At 47.9% G+C, this 22,077-nt stretch overlaps 2 protein-coding genes across 4 annotated transcripts in view; one reads left to right on the plus strand and one right to left on the minus strand.

Moving 5' to 3' along the window:
• Nucleotides 1–22,077, minus strand: part of SYN3 (synapsin III) — a 598,011-nt gene that overhangs the window by 313,448 nt on the left and 262,486 nt on the right. The gene's annotated exons all lie outside the window — the stretch shown is intronic.
• TIMP3 (TIMP metallopeptidase inhibitor 3) overlaps nucleotides 19,040–22,077 on the plus strand; it is a 68,321-nt gene continuing 65,283 nt past the window's right edge. Inside the window, exons 1-2 of one of the 3 annotated variants that reach the window (XM_011958045.1) lie at nucleotides 19,935–20,047; nucleotides 20,295–20,349. Coding sequence is in view for 1 of the 3 variants with exons in the window: in XM_011958044.1 (XP_011813434.1) it covers nucleotides 20,229–20,349 (121 nt within the window). In the remaining 2 variants the exon portion in view is untranslated. Of the gene's footprint in view, nucleotides 20,350–22,077 lie in introns of all 3 variants that reach the window. The other 2 variants (XM_011958046.1, XM_011958044.1) reach the window with 2 other exon arrangements.

Here is a 22,077-nt window from a genome sequence, read left to right on the forward strand (position 1 = left end):
GATCTCCTGACCTCGTGATCCACCCGCGTCAGCCTCCCAAAGTGCTGGGATTACAGGCGTGAGCCACCGCGCCCAGCCCAGGCCTAGTAATTCTAACAGAGGATTTGGCTTCCCTCAGCCTATGGCTCTGGGCCCTGAAGGATGAGCAGGAGTTAATGAGGCAATTCTCTATTGAGAAGGAGCAATTCTCTATTGAGAAGCAATTGTCTATTGAAAGGAGTTAGTTAAACAATTCTCACTGAAGCGCCCCAGAGAGTAGTGAGACCAGAACCTGTTATTCACATTAAACAGTATGGGAATTGAAGATATGGGGAAGCTAGGTACTTAATCTTAGTCCACAGCAGAGAACTAAGCTCAATGACCCCCTTCTTATCTTTACTTAGTTTCTCAGACCATCACTAAGACCAGGTTTCTCCTGTGCTTCCTCTCTTGATGGAGGTTTGTACTGCCTGGATGCCTGACTTGGAAGTTCATGGTGCAGTTCAGGGCCTTGAAACAGGTGAGTATGACACATAACAGACCTGTGGCCTCAGTTGGAGAGACAATAGAGAAGGCTATCGACTGGAGTCAATTGGAGCACACTTGCCTCATCTAACCTGGACAGCTTCTTCTAAGCCCCTGCTAAGGAATTCCTTGCCATGTGGGTCCGGAGCTTCTGGTTTTTCAGGAGAAGCTGGAAACTGGAATTACTGAAAATCTGAATTTTTTCTGAAAGTTTGTGAATTACATTTTAAAATGCTGCATGCACCAAACAAAAGACATCGGTGGGCCAAATCCAGCCTTGAGATTGCTAGTTTTTACCTGGTTTTTAATCTTCGGATTTAAGAGGGCTTAGAGGATGTCTTGTCCACTATTCTTTACCATGCTGGACTCCCCTCTGCACCGTCTCTGAAATACAGTTCCTCAGCCTCCAATTCAAATACCCCTGCTCTCTACTGCTACGGGTTTGAAGTTCACCAGAACGCAGTTTTACTTGCTCTTTATCATTATAACCCCCTAGTCCACCCCCTGGCAGCTTTCACCCTTTGGTCCTAGTGTCTTTTGGGGGAAACTAAACAAACCAGTCTCATCTTTGGCATGAATTCTAGCGCCAAACTGCCTGGATTCGACTCCCAGCAATACTACAACTGTGTCGTGGTAGGCATGTGACTTGAACTATCTGTGCCTCAGTTTCCTTACCTGTAAAAAGAGGATGATAATGGTATTTACCTTACCAAGTTGGATGAGGTTTAAGCGAGCTAATATACTCAAAAGTCCTTGTTAAGGCAATGTAAGTGTTTGTTATTTTTTCTTCTTTCTCGGGTTAAACTTTGCAAGTGCTTCCAACTGTCTCCAGACCCTGTGTTTTCTGGGGCTTTTGCCCTCTCTTTACTCGGTTTGGGGGGTGAGCCAATGAGCCTCCCTTGATCCCTGACTCCTGGTATTCATAACCTTGCCTCATCCCTCCACCTTGAGGGATGGTGGGGTTTGTGATATGCTTTTGACCAATAGAACATGGCGCAGGTGACAGGGCATACACGATTATGTGAATATGAACAATCATGTTACAGGAGACTGGAATGCCCATCATGGGAGAAGGCACTTTTTCCTGCTGGCTTTGAAGAAGCAGCTTGCCGCATGGTGAGCTGCCTGTGGAGATAACTGCACGGCAAGAGAATGAGGGTGAATTCCAGCTCGCAGCCAGGTAGAAACCGAGGAACCAAGTGTTGCCATCAATCAAGTGAGTGAGGAAGTAGGTGCCTCCTCAGTCAAGTTCCAGATGAAACTGCAGCCCTGGCCAACATCTTAGTTTCAGCCTTGCAGAGGAGCCAGCTAAGCCATGTCCAGACTCTTGTCTCACAGAAATCATGAGAGAATAAATATATGTTATGCTAAGCTGCAAAGTGTATGGCAACATTGTCATGCAGCAATACATAGGTAACTAACAACAATGGTAACTCTCCCTCACCTACCTTACTTTGGAAGTTCTCTAATTATGTCAGTATCCTATTTCAAATGGAAGTTCTGGAAGAGAATAGCATATTGCAGCAGGCATTATTTGCACACTGCATGAGGTGTGGCCATAAAATAATGTTGCTGATTTTCTCATGGGCACGAGAGAACAAATGCATGCAAATACTCCTGTTTATACCAGGGCAGGGCTTGAGCCTCAACTGTGTACAAAGCACTTCTTGCAAGTGCAAGAAGCACTTGCAAAGCACTGATCTTCTGAGGAGAGGAGCCTTCTCTCCCCTTCTTCCCTCCAGGTATGATCACTTGGTACCAGTGATGGTGGCAGCTGATCTGTTTTCCTTCCTAATTCTCTTCCCTCTTTTTGTTACTTTTCTTTATGGAAGAGGAGGCAGAGGAAGAAAAAAAAAAAGAACAAAAAAACATGTGAATGCCTATGGTCTGTCACAGCTGGAGGGGATGAGAGGGGTCATTCAGTGTAGTTCCGTGTTGTGGAGGGTTATACAGAGGCTCCATGGCTCCTAAGTGCCAGAGCCAGGGTCAGAATGCCTTTGACACTTGGCCTAGTGCTCTTTCCTTCGATTAAAACCTGCCATTTTTTTTTCCTTACGAGTACTAGGAAGTTGACACCAGGCTTCTGGGTACAGTCTTGGGTGCTATATGTTGTCAGAGGGTCCCTCTTACTTTCTTTTTGTTCTTGGCCAAAGGGATTCCCTCCTCTGAACCTCAGTCTCCTTCTCTATAAAATGGAGTCCTGGGGGGCTGATGGAATAACATACGCATGGCTCCCAGAAAGTGGGAGAGAAGCACTTGGCTTGCTCCCGTTAGTGTGTTCTTCTGCGAGGATTTCAAATGCTCGTGCCTCCCACTGTGCACTCAAGTGTTGGGAAAACATTTATTGTGCCTGACACTTTCCCAGAGAGTGTTTTCCCAGATTAAAAGGAAGTAGTCAAACTTTCCCCTTCCCTGATTACCTTAACTAAAGGAGCCCCTATATGCTCCACGTCCCGCAAGTTACTCTGTCTTATCATCTTCATTGCACTCATGACCCGCTGAGATGGTTTATCCATCTGTTTCCATGTCCACCATGCCAACGCAAGCTCTCTCAGCTCTCAGAACAGGACCGTGTCTGTCTTGCTTCCTGCTCTGTCTCTGTACCCAGAACAGGGTCAGGCCTGGCGTAGGGGCTCAGTAAATAAAGGCTGAATGAATGATAGAACCTGTCTTGCTTTTGCCTATGAGACTTGGCCTGAAACGAAGAGGGAGAAATCCAAGGAATTCAAACCACTTCAAAGAAGAAGACGAAAAAATACAGCATTCTAGCAAGATACGATCCCATTTACTTACTGCACACTTTCCACATCCCAAGCAGAGCTTGGCCCTTAGGGCTCCCATTTAATTGGGATAGCTCATTTAATTCTCATATCTGCCACATGAGGTGGGTGCTGTTAGTGCCCTTATTTGTAGCCAAGGAAGCCGAGGTCCAGAGGAGCAAAATCTTCTGCGTAACAGCACACAGTGAGACACAGTTAGGGTTTGGAACGCAGGCCTGTGTGCCTCCAGGGCTGAACTGCTCCACACTGCAAAAGTTAATGGTGCCTTTATTTCTAGGAAGTACATAATGAAATATTCAGGGGCTCAGGGGCATCACGTCTGCAACTTACTCTTTTTTTTTTTGAGACAGAGTCTCGCTCTGTTGCCCAGGCTGGAGGGTAGTGGCACGATCTTGGCTCACTGCAAGCTCTGCCTCCCAGGTTCATGCCATTCTCCTGCCTCAGCCTCCCAAGTAGCTGGGTCTACAGGCGGCCGCCACCACTCCCGGCTAATTTTTTATATTTTTAGTAGGGACGGGGTTTCACCGTGTTAGCCAGGATGGTCTCAATCTCCTGATCTTGCGATCCGCCCCACCTCGGCCTCCCAAAGTGCTGAGATTACAGGCCTGAGCCACCGTGCCTGGCCCTGCAACTTATTCTTAAACAGCCTAAAGGAGGGGGGATTTAGTAAGATGTTAACATTTGGGGAATCTGGGTAAAAGGTATCTGGTAATTCTCTGAACTATTCTTGCAATTTTTCTGTGAGTGAATTACCTCAAAATAAAACATTTTCAAAAGCTCATGGTGGGAAAAAGATGAGACTCGTGTCATGGGATGAAGGGCACAGGTCCTGCTTGGCTACAATAAGGGATGGGAATGGGAGGCTGGGGCAGACTCTGGGGGGCTGGAAGGACCAGGCTTCATCAGGGAGGCAGTGTTCAACATGGATAGGACCAGTGATGATACTCTGTCTTTAACAAAGTCTACCCATACTTCAGCATCCCAAATGTGCCAACTTCTATTTTTTTTTTTTTTCTCCCTCTGTTACTCAGGCTAGAGCGCAGTGGTGTGATCTCTGCTCACTGCAGCCTCCACCTCCTGGGCTCAAGTGATTGTCCTATCTCAGTATCCTGAATAGCTGGGATTACAGGTGCGCTCCACCACGCCTGGCTAATTTTTGTATTTTTAGTAGAGACAGGGTTTCACCATATTGGCCAGGCTGGTCTCAAACTCCTGACCTCAAGTGATGCGCCTGCTTCAACCTCCCAAAGTGCTGGGATTACAGGCGTGAGCCACTGCGCCTGGCCCGAAGGTGCCAACTTCTAAATCCAGCCTGTTTGTTCCTGTAATTACCCACAGGCAAGCACAGAGGTGATTAGAAGAGCATCTTTCTCCTACCATGTGGTTTCCCTCCAGGGTCCACGTACCACACCACCCTCTCCCTCCTGAGACAGGAGAGGGGCATTGAGTGCTGGGGCTTTATGCACTTGTCACATAACTGTCCTTTGAGGAGGTGGAAGCAAACACCCTCAACACATGTGAGAAAGTGCCCGGAGAGGGCAATGAGCTCATCCTAGGCCACGCAGGTGGCAGAATTGAACTAGAACACCAGTGGTGTGGTTCCCAAGTGCTTACTTTCTTATTTCTTTCTACCACCATCATTTCACTACTAAAAGACTCACAGTTAGCCTTGAATCCGGAGTCCTTCCCTTGTAGTACAGATACCATCTTTCTACTGTTTTCTTTTCTTTCTTTCCTTTTTTTTTGAGATGGAATCATGCTCCCTAGCCCAGGCTGGAGTACAGTGGCACGATCTCAGCTCACTGCAATCTCCGCCTCCCAGGTTCAAGCGATTTTCCTGCCTCAGCCTCCCGAGTTGCTGGGATTACAGGCGTCCACCACCACGCCTGGCTAATTTTTTGTACTTTTAGTAGAGACGGGGTTTCACTATGTTGGCCAGGCTGGTCTCAAACTCCCAACTTCAAGTGATACACCCGACTCAGCCTCCCAAAGTGCGAGGATTACAGGCGTGAGCCACCGCACCCAACCCTTTCTACTGTTTTCTAGAGTAGCTGTCTGTGGGGGAAGGTTATACATACCCATCCTAAAATAGGTGCTTTGAGATCATACAGACCTCAGCGACATCACTTCCTATTGGTGACCTTGAGCAAGTGACTTAACCTCCCTGAGCTTCAGTTTTCTCATCTGGAAAATGAGGACGATGATGTCTACCTCATTGGGTTGTTGTGAAGATTCACTATTTCAAAAAAAAATATTTATTGAGCCTTGATCTGGGATACTGCGGACAGAGCAGTGACTAAGACAGGCGTCTTGAACTGTTTTCTTTGTGCAATTAGAAACACTAATTGTTGAGAATTAAAGGACAATTAATAAACATTTTAATAAGTTTTTTTCAGATACTGATAAGCCCCAAAAAGAAAAATCCATCTGAAAAATGAGACACTGGGAGGCGCCAGTGAATGGGGATGGCTGTGCTCCTCCGCTAGGGCACACCTCCCCAAGAAGGTGAAACGTGAGCTGGAAGCTGCAGAATTAGAAGGATCTGGCTGGCCATGGCAAGACCTGGGAGAGGCAGAGGGAGAGTCGAGCAGTCCTGGAGTTGGGACTGAGTTTGGCTTGGTTAAAGGACGAAAAGGAGGCCAGTGTAGTGTAAACACAAGCGAGAGTGGGAGAGACATGGACAGCCACAGCAGGGGCAATACCGTGCTGGGGCCAGAAGGCCAAGGCATTTAGACTTCATTTTAAGTGCATTAGGGATCCAACATAGAGTTTTGAGCAGAAGAGTAATATGATCTCATTTTTTTTCTCTCTTGAAATTGGATAATACAGTCGGCCCTCTGTATCTGTGGATTCCACATCGGGATTCAACCACCCGTGGATGGAAAATATTTGGAAGAAACAAACAATAAAAAATAACAATACGATTACGGAAAAAAAAAAAAAATCCATGAATTTGGCCAGGCACCGTGGCTTACACCTGTAATCCCAGCACTTTGGGAGGCTGAGGTGGACGAATCACAAGGTCAGGAGTTCAAGACTAGCCTGGCCAACATGGTGAAACTCCATCTCTACTAAAAATACAGAAAGTTAGCTGGGCATGGTGTTGTGTGCCTGTAATCCCAGCTACTCAGGAGGCTGAGGCAGGAGAATCACTTGCACCCAAAACGTGGAGGTTGCAGTGAGCAGAGATCATGCCACTGCACTCCAGCCCCAGCGACAGTACAAGACTCCATCTAAAATAATAATAATAATAAAGTGAATTTAAAAATACAGTATAACAACTACTTACATAGTATTTACATTATATCAGATATTATAAGTAATCTAGAGATGATTTAAAGTATGTGGGAGGATGTGTGTAGATTATGTGCAAATACTATACCATTTTCTTTTTTTTTTGAGACGGAGTCTTGCTCTGTCGCCCGGGCTGGAGTGCAGTGGCCGGATCTCAGCTCACTGCAAGCTCCGCCTCCCGGGTTTACGCCATTCTCCTGCCTCAGCCTCCCGAGTAGCTGGGACTACAGGCGCCCGCCACCTCGCCCGGCTAGTTTTTTGTATTTTTTAGTAGAGACGGGGTTTCACCGTGTAGACCAGGATGGTCTCGATCTCCTGACCTCGTGATCCACCCGTCTCGGCCTCCCAAAGTGCTGGGATTACAGGCTTGAGCCACCGCGCCCGGCCTACTATACCATTTTCTATCAAGGATTTGAGCACCTGTGAAAGTCCTGGAATCAATGTTATTAACACAGGACCTGAAACATGGTAGATATTTAATAAAGAACAGCTTTATTATTGTTTATCTTTCTTAGGCATTGCCACTAGTCATTACAAACTTCTAGAAGGTGGGCAGCCTGTGCCTACCTTCATTCTAGAGGCATGCACCTTGGTGCACCCACCTGCCTGGGGAAAGGGGAGAGGAGTAGGAGCAACTTCGGACACCTCTGACTTCCTCCCTCCTCCTTGTCACATGCCCCCCTCCCCCGGCAAGCCAGATGCCAGTCACCTCTGCCAGGCCAAGGGGCGGCCAGGGTAGGATCACTGGGCCCCCCTCCAGCTGGCTGCGGCTCCAGGCCTCTGAGCCGCCTTTACTTTGCCTTAAAAATGCAAAGCATTCCAGCCATTTTAATTACTGGGCGTTGCATAAGCCAGCAACCAGTTCATACAAAGGAGCAACAGACAAAAAATGATTTTTCAACATGCCTTCAGCCTCTCCCCTTCTTTCCTCCTGAAACAAGCCCCCAATCACTGCCTCCCAGGCCTAGGAAAGCACTCCAGGTATGCACAATCTCTTTTCGAGTTTGTTGATGTGACATCAAGGTCTTTTTTCTCTAAATACTTGAGGCAAAAAGCAGTTCCAGCTACCTTCAAGTGTTTTGGAAAGTTACTGGTCATATTCCTACTTGACCCGCTAAGACAATCAGAGGACTCCATATTGTATACACAGAGAACTTTGTTATAAAACAGAGGAGTTCAGTGTGCAGTGGATCTGTCCAGGCACCAATTCAGGGTGCTTTCAGTTCCTGAATGACCTTGCTATAGGGTACTGCTAAGAAATGAACCCCAAACAGAATGTTCCAGCAATGCTTTTGAATGGAGAATTATTAATACTTAAATATTTATGTGATTGGGGAAGCTTCCATGTTTCCTAATTCTGATTTTTCAGTAGCCTCTAAACTTTCTTAACTAAATTTAATCCAACAATTTGTTGAGGACCTACTGGGTATCAGTATTGTGTTACATTCTCGGAAGAGGAAATTCAATTAGCCCTGTCAATTAGCTCACTTTCTAAAGAGGGAAAGTTACACAGAAACTGACAATCCCAGTTCAGGGTGATGAACTTCAAGTCAGTTCATCTCTGATGGGTGCTTCCAGCTTGGGTGGGAAGGAAGGCTACTTGTAGATTGTCTTAATAATGTTGACAGTGGCCATTCACTGATTGCCTGGCTCTGTGCCAGGAATTCTGCTAGACCCTTTCCACATATATCATCTTATTTATTCCTTGTAACTCTGTGAGGTAGGTGCTATTGTTGTCCCTGTATTACAGACCAGGATACATAGGCACAAGAAGGTTAAGTTACTTGTCTAAGGTAACGCAGTTAAGAAAAGGCAGTAGTGAGCTGGTAAATATTTAACAAGTAGCTCTACAGTACAAAGATCCCTCATTTGCAGTGTTTGCCAATTTCTGTGGTGTAAATACTTCCATCATATACAATTTTAAGTTACCAAGGTAATGCTCCTGAATGCAGTAGCACATCATCATATAAAATTTCCACCATACAGACACAACAGATGGAAGTTACCCTGAAAGCATAGATAAGAGTATACTGTAATAAATAATTAGGGAGTGAGGAGTTTCAAGTGTTCATTAATATAATTTATTAGTTATAACATATAATTAAATTAAACTTTATTTATTTATTTTTGAGACAGAGTCTCGCTCTGTCACCCAGGATGGAGTGCAGTAGCACGATCTCGGCTCACTGCAACCTCCACCTCCTGGGTTCAAGCAATTATTGTGCTTCAGCCTCTCAATTAGCTGGAAGTACAAATACAAAAATTGGGAGTCCCAGCTAATTGGGAGTAAAAATACAAAAATATAAATTTTTTGTATTTTTAGTAGAGACAGGGTTTCGCCATGTTGGCCAGGCTGGTCTCAAACTCCTGGTATCAAGTTATTAATCTGCTTCCGCCTCTCAAAGTGATGGGATTACAGGTGTGAGCCACTGTGCCTGGCCAAAATTTTAAATAACGCCTATGTTTAATGACCGACTTGCAAAATTCCCGGACGTATAACAATTGGCTCTGACAAGCCAGGGTGAGCCAACTCCAGGGCAGCACTGGGGTCTCTAGAACCTTGCTCTTCACCATCGCAGACAAGTAAGAGTAGCTAGGAGAAAAGGTCAAGGGGACAGAATGGATAAAGACCTAAGACGTGACTACCAGAGAAAAGAAACACAATCACATTTAGTGTTCACAAAATCTTTTTAACTGATCACTAGAGTACACAGAGACAGTGAGGAGTGCAGGATGGGACGCTGAACTGGGAAACCTGGCTCCACCACTGATTAACTGTGTAACCTTGGCTACGTTACTAAACGTCGCTGTGCCCCAGTGTTCTTTTCCATAAAATGGGCATGATCCTAACAGCCCCTATATCATAGAGTTGTGTGAATTACATATGTTTACACTTGCATATTACATAGAATAGGACCTGGCACATAGCAGCATTGAGTAAATGTTAGTTACTTATTGTTTGATCTTTGCAGCTGCCTCTGTGAATTAGATGTTTGCCTTCACTTTATAGGGATTCAGTTTATGCTTAGAGAGCAATGGAGGAGGCTGGGGGAGATGGGACTCAAATGTTCTGATTCTAACTTCGGCACTTACCCCAAGGGCTGGAAGGCATATTGACCTGGCTGAGGACTGTTCTCCAAGAGGGGCTGCCGACAAACTCAATGCCCTACTAAGTGTCGCTTCTGATAGGGGCCATATCTAATTAATGTTTCCTCACCCTTGACCGGCGGGTACAGGCATTCTGCGAAGAAAGACCCATCTGGTTTCAGAAACTGGGCATCTGACCTTTGCATCCCTTCTCATTTTCCAAATGCTCACCTTCTGCTTGAGAAGGCAGAGTGGTGGGGTGGTTAAGAGGATGGGCTCTGGCTTCCGATTCCAGCACCGCAGCATACTGGCGATGTAATCTTGAGTAAGTGACATAATCTCTGTGTACCTTAGTTTTCACTGCTGATGAAAAGGGATGGCAATGGTGACCTCATCTACCTCATGGCTTTTGCTATAAGAATTGGTACAAATTAATATATGCTAACTGCCTAGAAGAACACCTGGTACCCAGCAGGCACTCTATAGGAATTAGTTATGACTATCAAGTGTTTTTTATTCTCTTTTGCCTCCTTTCTTCCAACCCTTCTTTGAGTATTAATTAAAAGGTCAAAGGTGATATAAGCACATGCTCTTTCTTTATAAACACAGGTCACTAGACTATAGGCTACTTGAGGGCAGGAGCTGTTCTCATTCACCTTTATACCCCTGGGGCCACATCCCGGTATACATAGTGCTCAGTGAGAATTTACTATGTGCCAGGCGCTGTGCCATGCATCTTATTCAGCTTACAGTGTTTGATCTTTCCTCCCTTTTACCACGAGACAGCTGAGGCTCAGAGAGAGGTTAAGGAACTTGTTCAAGGTCACAGTGAAAAAGTGAAGAAGGATTAAAACTCAGGCTTATGACATCACAGGCCTTGGTTGGTTCCTAACCTCCCTGTTGGGCTGCCTTCTAGAATATTCCATGGGAAATTTTGAGAGATTGTTAAATCCAACCCACTTGGTTTTACATTTAAAGAAAGGAGTCATTGATTTACTCAAGGTCACACAGATGTTTTATGTGGTAGGACTAGGATAATAACCTGGTATATTGCCTCAATCTCACGTTTGAAATTTCAGGAGGAAATGAAGCCAGGTTCATTAGCTGTTAAAATAGACTGATGAGTATGCCACCAGCTTGCCTCTGGGTTCTGGGCCCTATCTTTGTAATACAAATGTAAATTTCCTATGGCATCTATCAAAATTTTGAGTAACGAAGGACACGCCCACACCCCTAGAAATTGCCTGCCAAGTCACTTCTCCTGCCTTCTCTCCATTGCAAACCAAATGAAACAGAGATGCATCTTACTTGCCTGCTGATAAAGGCCCCTCCCTGGCCGTCAGAGGTAGGTACTATGCTTCTCTCTGCTTGGCTGCATCAAGAGCTCTGAGCACTCAACGAGAACCCAAAAGATAAAAAGAAAATCACCAGTGCTGCAAATGCCCCAATGAACCTGTGGGCACACTGACTTTGAAGTCTTCAGAAAGAGTGCTAGTTTGGAAAGAGACCCCTGCATCTGAATCACAGCTCTGCCACTTCCTTGCATGTAAGAAACTGAACATGCAATTTAACTTCTTTGAGCCTCAGTTTCCTTAAAATAGGCATAACGCCATAATACCTAGTACCTATTATTAAGGGTTGTGAGGATTAGAGGGAATACTGTATTGAAACTGCCTTATACATAGCAGGTATTCAACTAATGCAAGTTCCCTTCTCTTTTACTCGTCTTAGAAACATTTTTCAGCTTATCATTCCAAGGTTGACGAGTTGCAGAGAAAGGAGATAATTATTTACTGATTATCTCTCATGGGCCCAGCACTGAATTAGAGCAGCCTGGAGTGACGGGAAGATGACGAGGTACTAAGGGGTCTGATTCTTTGTTTGCTTCTGCCAATGATCTGGTGTCTACCTTACTAGGCCTGTTTGTGTATCTGTAAAATGAGGGAGTTCAACTTGGTAACCCACAGCTCTCTCCTAGTTCTGACCTTCTGTCTTACCACGATATGAGCTCCTAAACACCTCCCTGATGCCTGGTTGGATAGTTAGCTCTATGATCTCATGCCACACTGGACTATCCCTCTGTAGTTCTTACCACCAACTATTATTTTCTTGTCTTTTTCTCCCAGAAGACTGGGAGCTCCTTGGGAACAGGTCTATGCCTTGTTCATGGTTGTATCTCCAGGGCCTAGCATGGAGTAATAGACATTCTGTCAATGTTTGGTAGATATGGGAAGGAAGGAGAGGACCCTGTCCCTTTCCTCCAAAGACTTGGTCATCACACTATGACACATAAGATGGGAGGCAAATGGAGATTGTCAGTGGAGGATTCATAATTAAGGGCACACCCAGAACCTGGAAACAAGGTCGTCTGTCTTACTGAAGCCATACGCTCATGCACCATGCTTGTGCATAGCCATCTGTGGTAGTAAATCAACATACAGCAAGGGCAGATTTGAAAATCTGGGAATACCAGAGCCCAAACAAGTTGACCTGGGGGTAATCTTTCAGTGGTGGCTTCTATACTAAAATGTAGAAGCCAAATGAATTCCAATATTCCAAGTGCAAAGAAAGTGTTGGGGAAGAGAAGGATGGAGTGGCCAGCCTGGTGCCGAGAACCAAGAAGATCCAAGAGCCCGCAGTTGGCATTTGTGTGTCCAGCATTGTCACTGTTCAGGAAGAGAGCTTTGGCCAGTGGTTGTGAGCACTGGCATTTCCTCAGCAAAGCTTTTGCTTCCAGGAAAAGGAGAATTCCAGGATATCTCAGCTGAAAGACCCTTCCTATGATGCCCTCAATCCCTGCATTCTGAATCTACATACACCAAAGCAACCTTCTGAGGAGAAACTAGTTTCACATGAAGCTCTCTGTGAAGATCAGGAGGAAAATATGGGGGTGGTGTTGAGATGAGTCCTCTAGCCTATGTGACAATGAAATACCTCATGGGAAACAAGTCCAGTGGGATTGTGGTTGGTTTGCTGGGCTCTTAGGATCAGTCTGTGAGACTGATCAACTGAGGGAGCCTCATCTAGTTGAGTTTCTGGACCCAAGGAGCTGGATTTCAGAACCTCTGTTGGGGTGAATGTGTGAAGGCGATACTCTGACTCCTCCTTTTCTCCACTCCATTCATTGGTTAGTTTATTCCTTTAATATTTGTTAAGTGCCTACTATGTGCATATGCTGTGTTAGGCAGTCACAGAAGTACCTGGATTTGCTCAAACTGTAGAGGAGAAGCAGGGATATCAACCACTAGGGGCAACAGAGTGTGTGAGGTGCCCAGCTGGAAGCCTGGAGGACCCAGTGTGGGTGGGAGGTGAGTGAGAGAAGAGGAGAGGCCTGAGAGGGTGTGGTCCATTCTGCTGGGCAGAGAGAGGACCAGAAAACATTCACTAAGTGGTGACTCTAGCTGAATCCTGAAAGATGAATATGTGATTCCTGGCAGATGAGGTGGAGGAGGGTGGCAGAATATACTGGCGGCAGTTGGATTCCAGGCCAAGAGTGCATTGTGAACAAGGCTCAGAGAAACCGATAGCTGGCATATAAAGGGTTGGAAGAGGGCAGCATGGGTTTAGAGAGATAAGCAGGAACAGGGCCTGCTGTTGTATAACTGCAGGGGCAGCCATCTCATTGTATTCTATGTGAAGAGGGCCTCCTCCAGCTGTGGACCGTGGGGCCCTGGGGAAGAGCCAGATCACAGAGGGCCTTGTTTGTCTTTGGAGCTTAAGACTTTGTTCAGAAAGCCACGGAGCACAAGTGAATCATTTCAAGCAAAGAATAGCATGCTTTCAGATTTATATTTTAAAAAATGTACAGAAGCAGCAATGCAAAGTTGAAGTTGAAAGACTCTGGGGAGGGTAACCAATTATGTCACTATTGAAATTGTCAGGAAAGAATCCACGGGGGCCTGATCCAAGGTAGAAATGGTAAGCCTGAGAGGAAGGAATGGTTAGAAGACATGTGGATAGTGAGAATCTATAGGACCTGGTGAGTGATGGTGTCATCCTCCAGAATGGGTAACCCCAGAGGGGACTGAGGGGAAAAGACAACGAGTTTTGGACACCTGGAGTCCGAGGAGGCCATAGGATCTCCAGGTGAAATTGGGCAGGAGGAAGCTGGAGATAGAAGACAAGCAATCAGAGGGACACTGTTGCTTGCAGTGTGCACTCCAGTGCACATAGCATGGTAGAGACCATGGGGGTACTTGGGGTTGGCCAGGGAGAGTGTGGAGGCTAAAAGGGAAGCGGGGAGAGCCAAGGACAAAAAATTGGGAAAAAGCTACATTTTAATTTCAGGAAGAACCCAAGGAGTCTGCCAAGAAGACTGAGAAGGTACAGTTGGAAAGGTAGAAAGTGAAATGCCAGAGAGAGTAGGGTCTCAACAGCCAAGTTTAAATAAGGATGCGATCAATGGTGTTAACTGCTCTTTGGACTGTTCCCAAAGCACAGGACAAGACCATGTCAGTTCCAGCAGGTTCCACTGAAGAGAGCTCATGTGCCTTAGAGAAACAAGACCCCTAGCCCAGTCTAACAGGAGACCAACCACATGTCCATCCCATTCCCTCCCAGGGCATGAGAGCGCCTGACTGAGATGCTCATGTGTATTCTCTGTGTGAAGCTGTGCATGCAACCTTCAAAGAAACCACAAAGGAGCTACTCGTTTTTAAAGGAAAAACACATGAACTCCAGAGCATACGGAAGACATTAAAACAGGGTTGGGGAGAAGTTCTTCTCCTTCCATTTCATATTACCCTTCACAGAAATAATTGACTGCTTGAATATATGGTCATTAGAATACACATACACACACATACATGCACATGAAAACAAGAACTGGAATATTTGACTCTGCTTTCCATTTCCCACCACCCTAGATAACACAGGATACAACACGGCTTTATTGCACACATGTGTTTTCCGGCTTAAAAACACTGGGAGTAGATCCCTGTGGAAAGAAATATGAAAACCTCAGGATTCATGCAAATGTAGCCAGAGACTCTTACGGAGGGGTCTTCACTTTGCTGGCAGGGCTGGGGCAATTTTACTGCCATGAAATTGGCTCCAGATGGAGGCAAGGAAAGGTGTTTACCCCCTGCTGGTGTCAGACACAGAAAGAGCCTGCAGTACCTAGCATCTTAGGCTCAGAAGTGCCCAGTGGTAGGTAGTAACCCCACTGAGGGTCTGGCCAGGGCTCAGAGGGATGGGTGGACCAGGCTGTCTGTTGCTTGGAAAAGGCCATTTTGAATATAATGACTTTCACATGGACTGTGGAGCTTGGGGGAAGGCATTGTGGCTAGGGTCTGGAGGGGAAGAGGGAGGAAAGCAAACAGGAGCTTCCCTATGAGGCAGCAGAAATGACAGCACCTTCTCCAGGTTGAATTTCCAAAACCCAGCTCTGCCCTGGAAGAGTGGGACTGTGGCATCCTCTGCAGTGTTCCCAGACCGCCCTAAGGCCCCCAAACCAATGATTCACAACTATGTTGCTTCCCCAGAGAGCATCTCCCCCTTTGGTTGACATGTGGCCAGCTCAGGGGTGGAGCTCCGGCAGCCACGAACCCAGACGGGATGTTGACTGAGAGCTTTGTGGCCATGGCAGATGGGAGGGGTGAGCTTCACCCACTCAAAGGCACCAGCACCCCACCGATGAGTGTGGAATTGTGCTCTCCCGCCCTCGCAGTGAGACGACCGACCAGGACTGCAGACTGAGCAAATGGGTGTTCTCTGGCTTATAGCGCCCCCTAGCACTGGCCAGAGGGATAGAGCTCCGTGAACTCCAAGGAGCCACCACCTGCCTGTCTGAATGCTGGAAAGGGGTCGGTGGTGCTGATCATTGGACCCATTCAACCGATACTTATTAAACTCGTCGTTACCAACACTTGATCCCTGTTTTCTAGGGGCTTACAGTCCAGGAAGGGAAACCGATGGGTAAACAATCACATTAGAGTCAGCTAAGTATTGTCGAAGAAGTTAATACAGGGTGTGGTGGGGATACATGGGAGGGGAATCAGAGGAGGTTTCCCGGAGGAGGTGACATCTAAGCTGAGGTCTGAAGGATGTGGAAGAATTCAATAACTTCTGAAGACCAAAAAAAATGGAGATAAAAAGGACACCTTCCTAACCTTTTAGTGCTATGATCCAAGAGACAAACAAGCAGGTGAACACATAACTACACTGGGCTCCACCGGAAGCCAGACCCTGTCTCTCCGAGGACTTTGGCATCACAATCTTCTCTGAAATTCTGTTTTCAGCATAGATTCTTGGGGGAGGTAGCAGTATAGGAACTCAGTGTTGGTTGAGAAACTGATGGATGGTCTTCAGTCTTGGGTACGTTCCCGTGTGTCAAACCTGTTTAAATGGCAGGACTCATCTCCCCTTCAGAAGCATTCACTTGTCCTTCAGGATTTCCCATGGAACCTTGGAGTTTCTGAGGCGAGAGGGATCCTGGATACCACTGGGTTCTATCTTTCATCCAATAAACACAGAAGTCGACGCCTGGACAGGCAAAGTGACTTCACTAAGGCAGGTGCACAGCTATTCTGCAACACTGGGAATGAATCTTGATTTCTTTTTTCCACTCTACTCTCTTTTCATTTCCCAGAAACAAAGTTTTCGTGTGCCTTTCTATGGTGATATGTTTGGAATGCATTAGCTAGTAATTTAGGAAGGGAAAAAATAGATAAACCTGTCATGAGGACAAACCTGTATTTCTTCTGATCGGCTCAGAGGACGATTATTATCATAGTAGAGAATTATTTAATCCATGTATGTAAAAGGTCTCTGTGGGCTGAGCACTGTACAAAGAGACTCACACGAATCTGTCTGCAGATCGGAAAAGCAGATACGAGATCTGTGAATGGCTGGGGTTTCCAAAGCCACAGTTCAAGCATGGGCCATACCTTACAGCTTGGAGGACTGAGCCCTGCAAATGGGCACGTTCCTTCACCTGTCTGAACCTTCTTTTTCCCACATTTAAAACAAGGATGGTCAAGTTTCTGAGGTCCTTCTTACGACTTCTCTTCCTACAGACTCTGGCATCCTATAACTTGATACACAGAGGGTGGATATGAACTCACCTTTCCTAGAAAAGTTCCAGGAAAGGGAATACCAGGTCATCCTGGTAGATGGGTAGACAGGCCAGATAGATCTTGAAACTTATTCAGTTCTTCCCAGATTTATAAATCTATCATTGTTCTTAGCTGTCAAGGGAAAGCAGGAGAGCCTGCATCTTCATTTTTTTTTGTTGTTTTGTTTTTGATTTTTTGAGATGGAGTCTCGCTCTGTTGCCCAGGCTGGAGTGCAGTGGAGCAATCTCCGCTCACTGCAAGCTCCGCCTCCCGGGTTCATGCCATTCTCCTGCCTCAGCCTCCCGAGTAGGTGGGACTACAGGCGCCCGCCACCACGTCTGGCTAATTTTTGTATTTTTAGTAGAGACGGGGTTTCACCGTGTTAGCCAGGACGGTCTCAATCTCCTGACCTCATGATCTGCCCACCTCAGCCTCCCAAAGTGCTGGGATTACAGGCGTGAGCCACCGCGCCCGGCCTGCGTCTTCATTCTTACCGTTAGCCTCAGGTTCACCCCACCTAGCTTATTAAGTGGCGTTGAATAAACAATTCTTACATATTATTAGGCTCATGGACACCATGACATCCAGACTGATGGGTGCCTGCTGAAGGGGGTGACCCTAGCAGGAGGACTGCCCTACGCAAGGATTCATGGAGTTTGCTCTTTCTTTTCCTTACGGTGAGAACCAAAATGCCTTCACATGGTGGGCAGAGGGGAACTGACTCAGGTTAGGAATAAGAGAGAACATCCCAACTGAAAAGCTCTTGGAATTCGCTGAACTTCAAGACACTGTGTGGACCAGCTTAGGATCAGGAGTGAGAAGAAATTAACCGAAAGGTGATTTCATTACTTTTCAGTTGGAAAAAAGATCAGAGTACATTTGTGCTTTCATAATTAAGTAGCTGCCGGAATAAAACGCTTCAGATGCTTTCTATGAGAAAACCGCTGCTTGAAGTTCAGCGGAAGTTATCTACTTGACACTTAAATTCCAGGCAAGGCCTTCCGTTGGAGAAAATATCGGCACTTTGGACAAAACTGTAACGTGAAAAGAAAGAGAAGAGAGGGCCTCTATCATGTAAGATGCTTATCCAAAGTGGATTTGGTCTGGAAAGTCTTCTAAAACCTTCCACATGACTGTGGAATAAGTCATGTGGAGTGCAGGGATAAGCGAATCTCTCAAATTCCACCACACACGCCCTCATTCAACCTGGATCCTTAGAGTGGCCTCCAGGGCACTCTTTGCTCAGGACTCAGTCAGCTGTTGGCCACACCCAGGCTCTCCAGTCTCCTGAGACCCTATTTGGTTCTCAGAGGGCTAAAAAGCAGTGTGGCTAAATATCTCAGGACTCAAAGTATTCCTACTGTGGTTGGAGAAGTAACAGAATCACACCCCATAAAACAATGAAAACAGTGCTAGAAAACCGTCGAGAGACAGAAATATCTCTAAGAGTCAGGCCACAGTTAGAGTGAAGGCAGGGAGGGTTTTTAAAGCTGGGCGGCGGGCAGGGGTGGTGGGGACAAGTCAAAATCGTGTGGAAACTGGTTTCCCTTTCCTATGGCTAAAATGCTCAAAGGGGAGAAAGGAGTTTCAAAAATGTTCTTGGAAATAAAATACCATCTCTCATGAATTCTTCGGCCTCTGCTGTCCTAATGTCACTTCTCTGAGATGTAAACAGAGGAGTTCTGAGAAAGAAGCTGAACTTGCATTTCTCCCTGTTTCTATTTGTTCCAAACTTGTAGCATTTCTAACAGGATGAAATGGAAGAGAAAGGAAGAGACGAAAAGTGTAGAAAGATGGAAAATCCCAGCTGCAAATGGCCATTTGCAGTTAGATGGAACAGCTGCTGACATTCAGGGAAATGCACGTGTCTCTTCAGATGGGAAGGGGCAGTGGAAAGGGGTGACTTGAGGTCCTGGCTGGCCACCGATCATCCTATCTTTCTGTGTGGGTTCCTCATCTGGAAAGTGGGAGTGATACTTGTGCTTGCTTTTCCTATCTACAAAGATTATTGTGAGAGCTATAAGGTGAGGTACAAAATCCTGCTTTTAAAAATACAAAGCAGAATCAAGATGTCAATAATAAGGATAGTAATTGGGTTACTTATTTGCAATCATCCATTACAGTTAGTCATCTAGGATCCTAGATCATTCTCCTGGTTTTACTACAGTTTTGGATCAGCTCACCCCCAAATCCCTTGCTGAAGGGTGGAGCCCTGTCAGTCATGGGCGGGGAACCACTTCCTCTTGCCTTTCTACTTTCTGTCTTTCAAACATGCCCAGGGCCTTTGCACTTGCTGTTCCCCCTGCCTGATCCTCTCTCCTGTGGCTTGCCCCATAGTTGATCCTTCTCTTTGTCCACTTCTCAGTGAAGATGGCACTTCAGGGAGCCCTTCCCTTGCTGTTGCAGAGAGAGCAGCGCCCTCCCCAGTCATGTCCAACCCTGAACTCTGTTTTGTTTTCTTCATAGCCCTAGCATCATAGAAAATCACCCTGTGCATTTGTTGATGTCCACGGGGGCAAGGGCTTTGTGTTGCTTAACCCAGCATCCTGAACCGTGTTTGTTGAATGAATACAGGACCCCGTTTGCTCTGGGGGAGCATAGAAAAACAGTCTTCTATCATATATCATAGCCAGCTGCAAACAGCAGATGGCTTCCCATATCCCAGAGAGTAAGAACGAGAGAGAGAGAGAGAGAGAGAGAGAGAGAGAGAGAGAGAGAGTTTGGGTCTTTCTCCTCTGTCCCTGCTCAGGGTAGCAGTTAGCATTCCCCCACTGGTTCCACCAGGCTCAGTCAAGGTCTCTAGGACATGGCCACCCCCGACCTGTGTAAAGGGTCCTGCTGGGGTGGGTGGGTGGTAGTTGGTTCTGGTTTGGGTCAGAAGCACCCAGTGGCCCAGGTGGGCGTGGGGCGAGGGCGCAGACGAGAAGGCGCAGACGAGAAGGGGCACGAGGACCCAGCTGCAAGCACCGGTCCCGGGCGCGCCCCAGCCCACCCACTCGCGTGCCCACGGCGGTATTATTCCCTATAAGGATCTGAATGGTCCGGGGGCGGCCCCGCCCCTTTGCCCCGTGCCCCCGGCCCCGCCCCCTTTTTGGAGGGCCGATGAGGTAATGCGGCTCTGCCATTGGTCTGAGGGGGCGGGCCCCAACACCCCGAGGCGGGGTCCCCGGGGGCCCAGAGCTATATCACTCGGCCGCCCAGGCAGCGGCGCAGAGCGGGCAGCAGGCAGGCGGCGGGCGCTCAGACGGCTTCTCCTCCTCCTCTTGCTCCTCCAGCTCCTGCTCCTTCGCAGGGAGGCCGCCCGCGGAGTCCTGCGCCAGCGCCGAGGCAGCCTCGCCGCACCCAATCCCGTCCCGCCGGGCACTCGGAGGGCAGCGCGCCGGAGGCCAAAGTTGCCCCGCACGGCCCGGCGGGCGAGCGAGCTCGGGCTGCAGCAGCCCCGCCGGCGGCGCGCACGGCAACTTTGGAGAGGCGAGCAGCAGCTCCGGCAGCGGTGGCAGCAGCGGCAATGACTCCTTGGCTCGGGCTCATCGTGCTCCTGGGCAGCTGGAGCCTGGGGGACTGGGGCGCTGAGGCGTGCACATGCTCGCCCAGCCACCCCCAGGACGCCTTCTGCAACTCCGACATCGGTAAGCGCTCCTGGTGCCCCGCCCGAGCCCCACGCTGCAGCCGGGACTGCAGCGCTGCTTAGGGAGGCAGGGCGAGCCCCACTCCTTTCCTCTCCCCGAGGAGAGGGGCAAAGGGGGTTGCGACGGAGTGGAGAAACTCGATGTCCTTGGGCGGGGGCGCTGGCATAACTGAGAGGGGAAGATGCCCTGCAGAGGAAGCTCATAGTGCCTGAGTGAGCCCCTGGCCGCCTTTGCTTTCCTAACTTAGGGCGTGGGGTTCCTACTGGTCCTTTTGACATCTGGAAAATGTCCCCATTCACTACTAACGAGGAAGGGCTAGAAGAGAAGGGTGAGGAAACGGTGGGTTCCCCAAACTTGGAATGCTAACTAAAGTGCTGGGAAATTGAATAGTTAAAAAAAAAAAAGTTGCCAGCCATGTGCACGGAAAGTTGCAGGAGAAACTTGGAGTACTCCGAGTCTGCATCATCGCCTGCGCCCATGAAATTCATTCTTTTCACTGAGACCCAACCCCGCTGCAGGCTTCCCAAGCAAGCGCTAACTGAGCTTCTGGGACTGCCAAGTTTGGGTGGATTTAAGGGGGAAAATGAGGAGAAAGCTGTGGCGTTGACCCACCCCCTGGAGGCACTGTGTTTGAGAGTGTTGATAGCCAGCAGAATCTAGTGGCGTGTGCGAGGGGTCACTTACCACATGGCTGTGAACATTCAAAGGAAGGCTATTTTTTTTTCCTTGAATGCATGTGGGGAGGGGAGAATGGGCAGTGGAAAACAGATTTGTCACCAAAAGAACAAAGCTGCCAAGGGTCACATCACGGTGACAGTTCCAGACTGGACTTAGTGTCTTGAGTAGAGAGACCCTGTAAAGAGTAGACCTACTCCTTAGCGTGTATGGAGGGCCCCGAGAGCATCCTGGGAGGCTTGTCTGGGAGTGTTTGGGACAGTCGCGTTTGGATGGCCAAAGGCGGAGTGGCATCTGGGAAACATTTCTCTCCTCCTTTCCAGCCCATAAAGCGTGCAAGTCCAGTGGCCCTCCTGGGAGAGTGTGTGTGTTTACGCGCTGGGCTGGGCGGTGGGGTGGGACAGCCTTGCCGCCCTCTGCCTGTGTCGACTCAGAGGTGAAGAATGGAGCGTGTGTGTTTTAAGTACAGTCATAAAGGAGAAGGAAATTTTCCACTGAGTCTTGGGTGAGGGACTCTACCAGTGTGTTGTGGTGAGGAGGGGGAGGAGGCAGGAGCTTGGCAGGGGAGGCAGTGGAGGCCAGGAGGGACACTGCTGGTGGGCTGGGCTGAGCCTAGAGGTCAGAATGGGGGTGTGGTGACCAGAATGTCAGTGCAGTTGGCAGCTGAGGGTGTTTGTGTGACCTGAGGTCACCCTTGTAAGAGGCTCCCTGTGGCCTGCATGGTACATCCTCCCCTCCCCCTCCAGGGGAACCCAGCTGGTCCTGGGTTTGTGGATTGCTTAGAAAGATCCTTTTGGGCAGCCTGAAGCCTGGGGAGGGTTTTCCTCCCGCTTCCCGTGACCACCTCCACTCACATTCCACTTATCCTTTCCCTCCTCATCCCAGTTGCTGACATTCCCACCTGATCAGTGTGGGGAGTTGCTGCTGCGGCTGAGTTCCAGTTTTGCCCAGGGGGAGCACACACATGCGGCCAGGAGGCTGGCAGGTGGAATCAGGGTGTGCAGGGGTGCAGCCCAAGTCCTTTTCTGCTGGAAAATGAGCTGGGTGGGTTCA

Source organism: Colobus angolensis, unplaced genomic scaffold, assembly GCF_000951035.1.
Source record: "Colobus angolensis palliatus isolate OR3802 unplaced genomic scaffold, Cang.pa_1.0 Scaffold457, whole genome shotgun sequence".
Taxonomy (NCBI): domain Eukaryota; kingdom Metazoa; phylum Chordata; class Mammalia; order Primates; family Cercopithecidae; genus Colobus; species Colobus angolensis.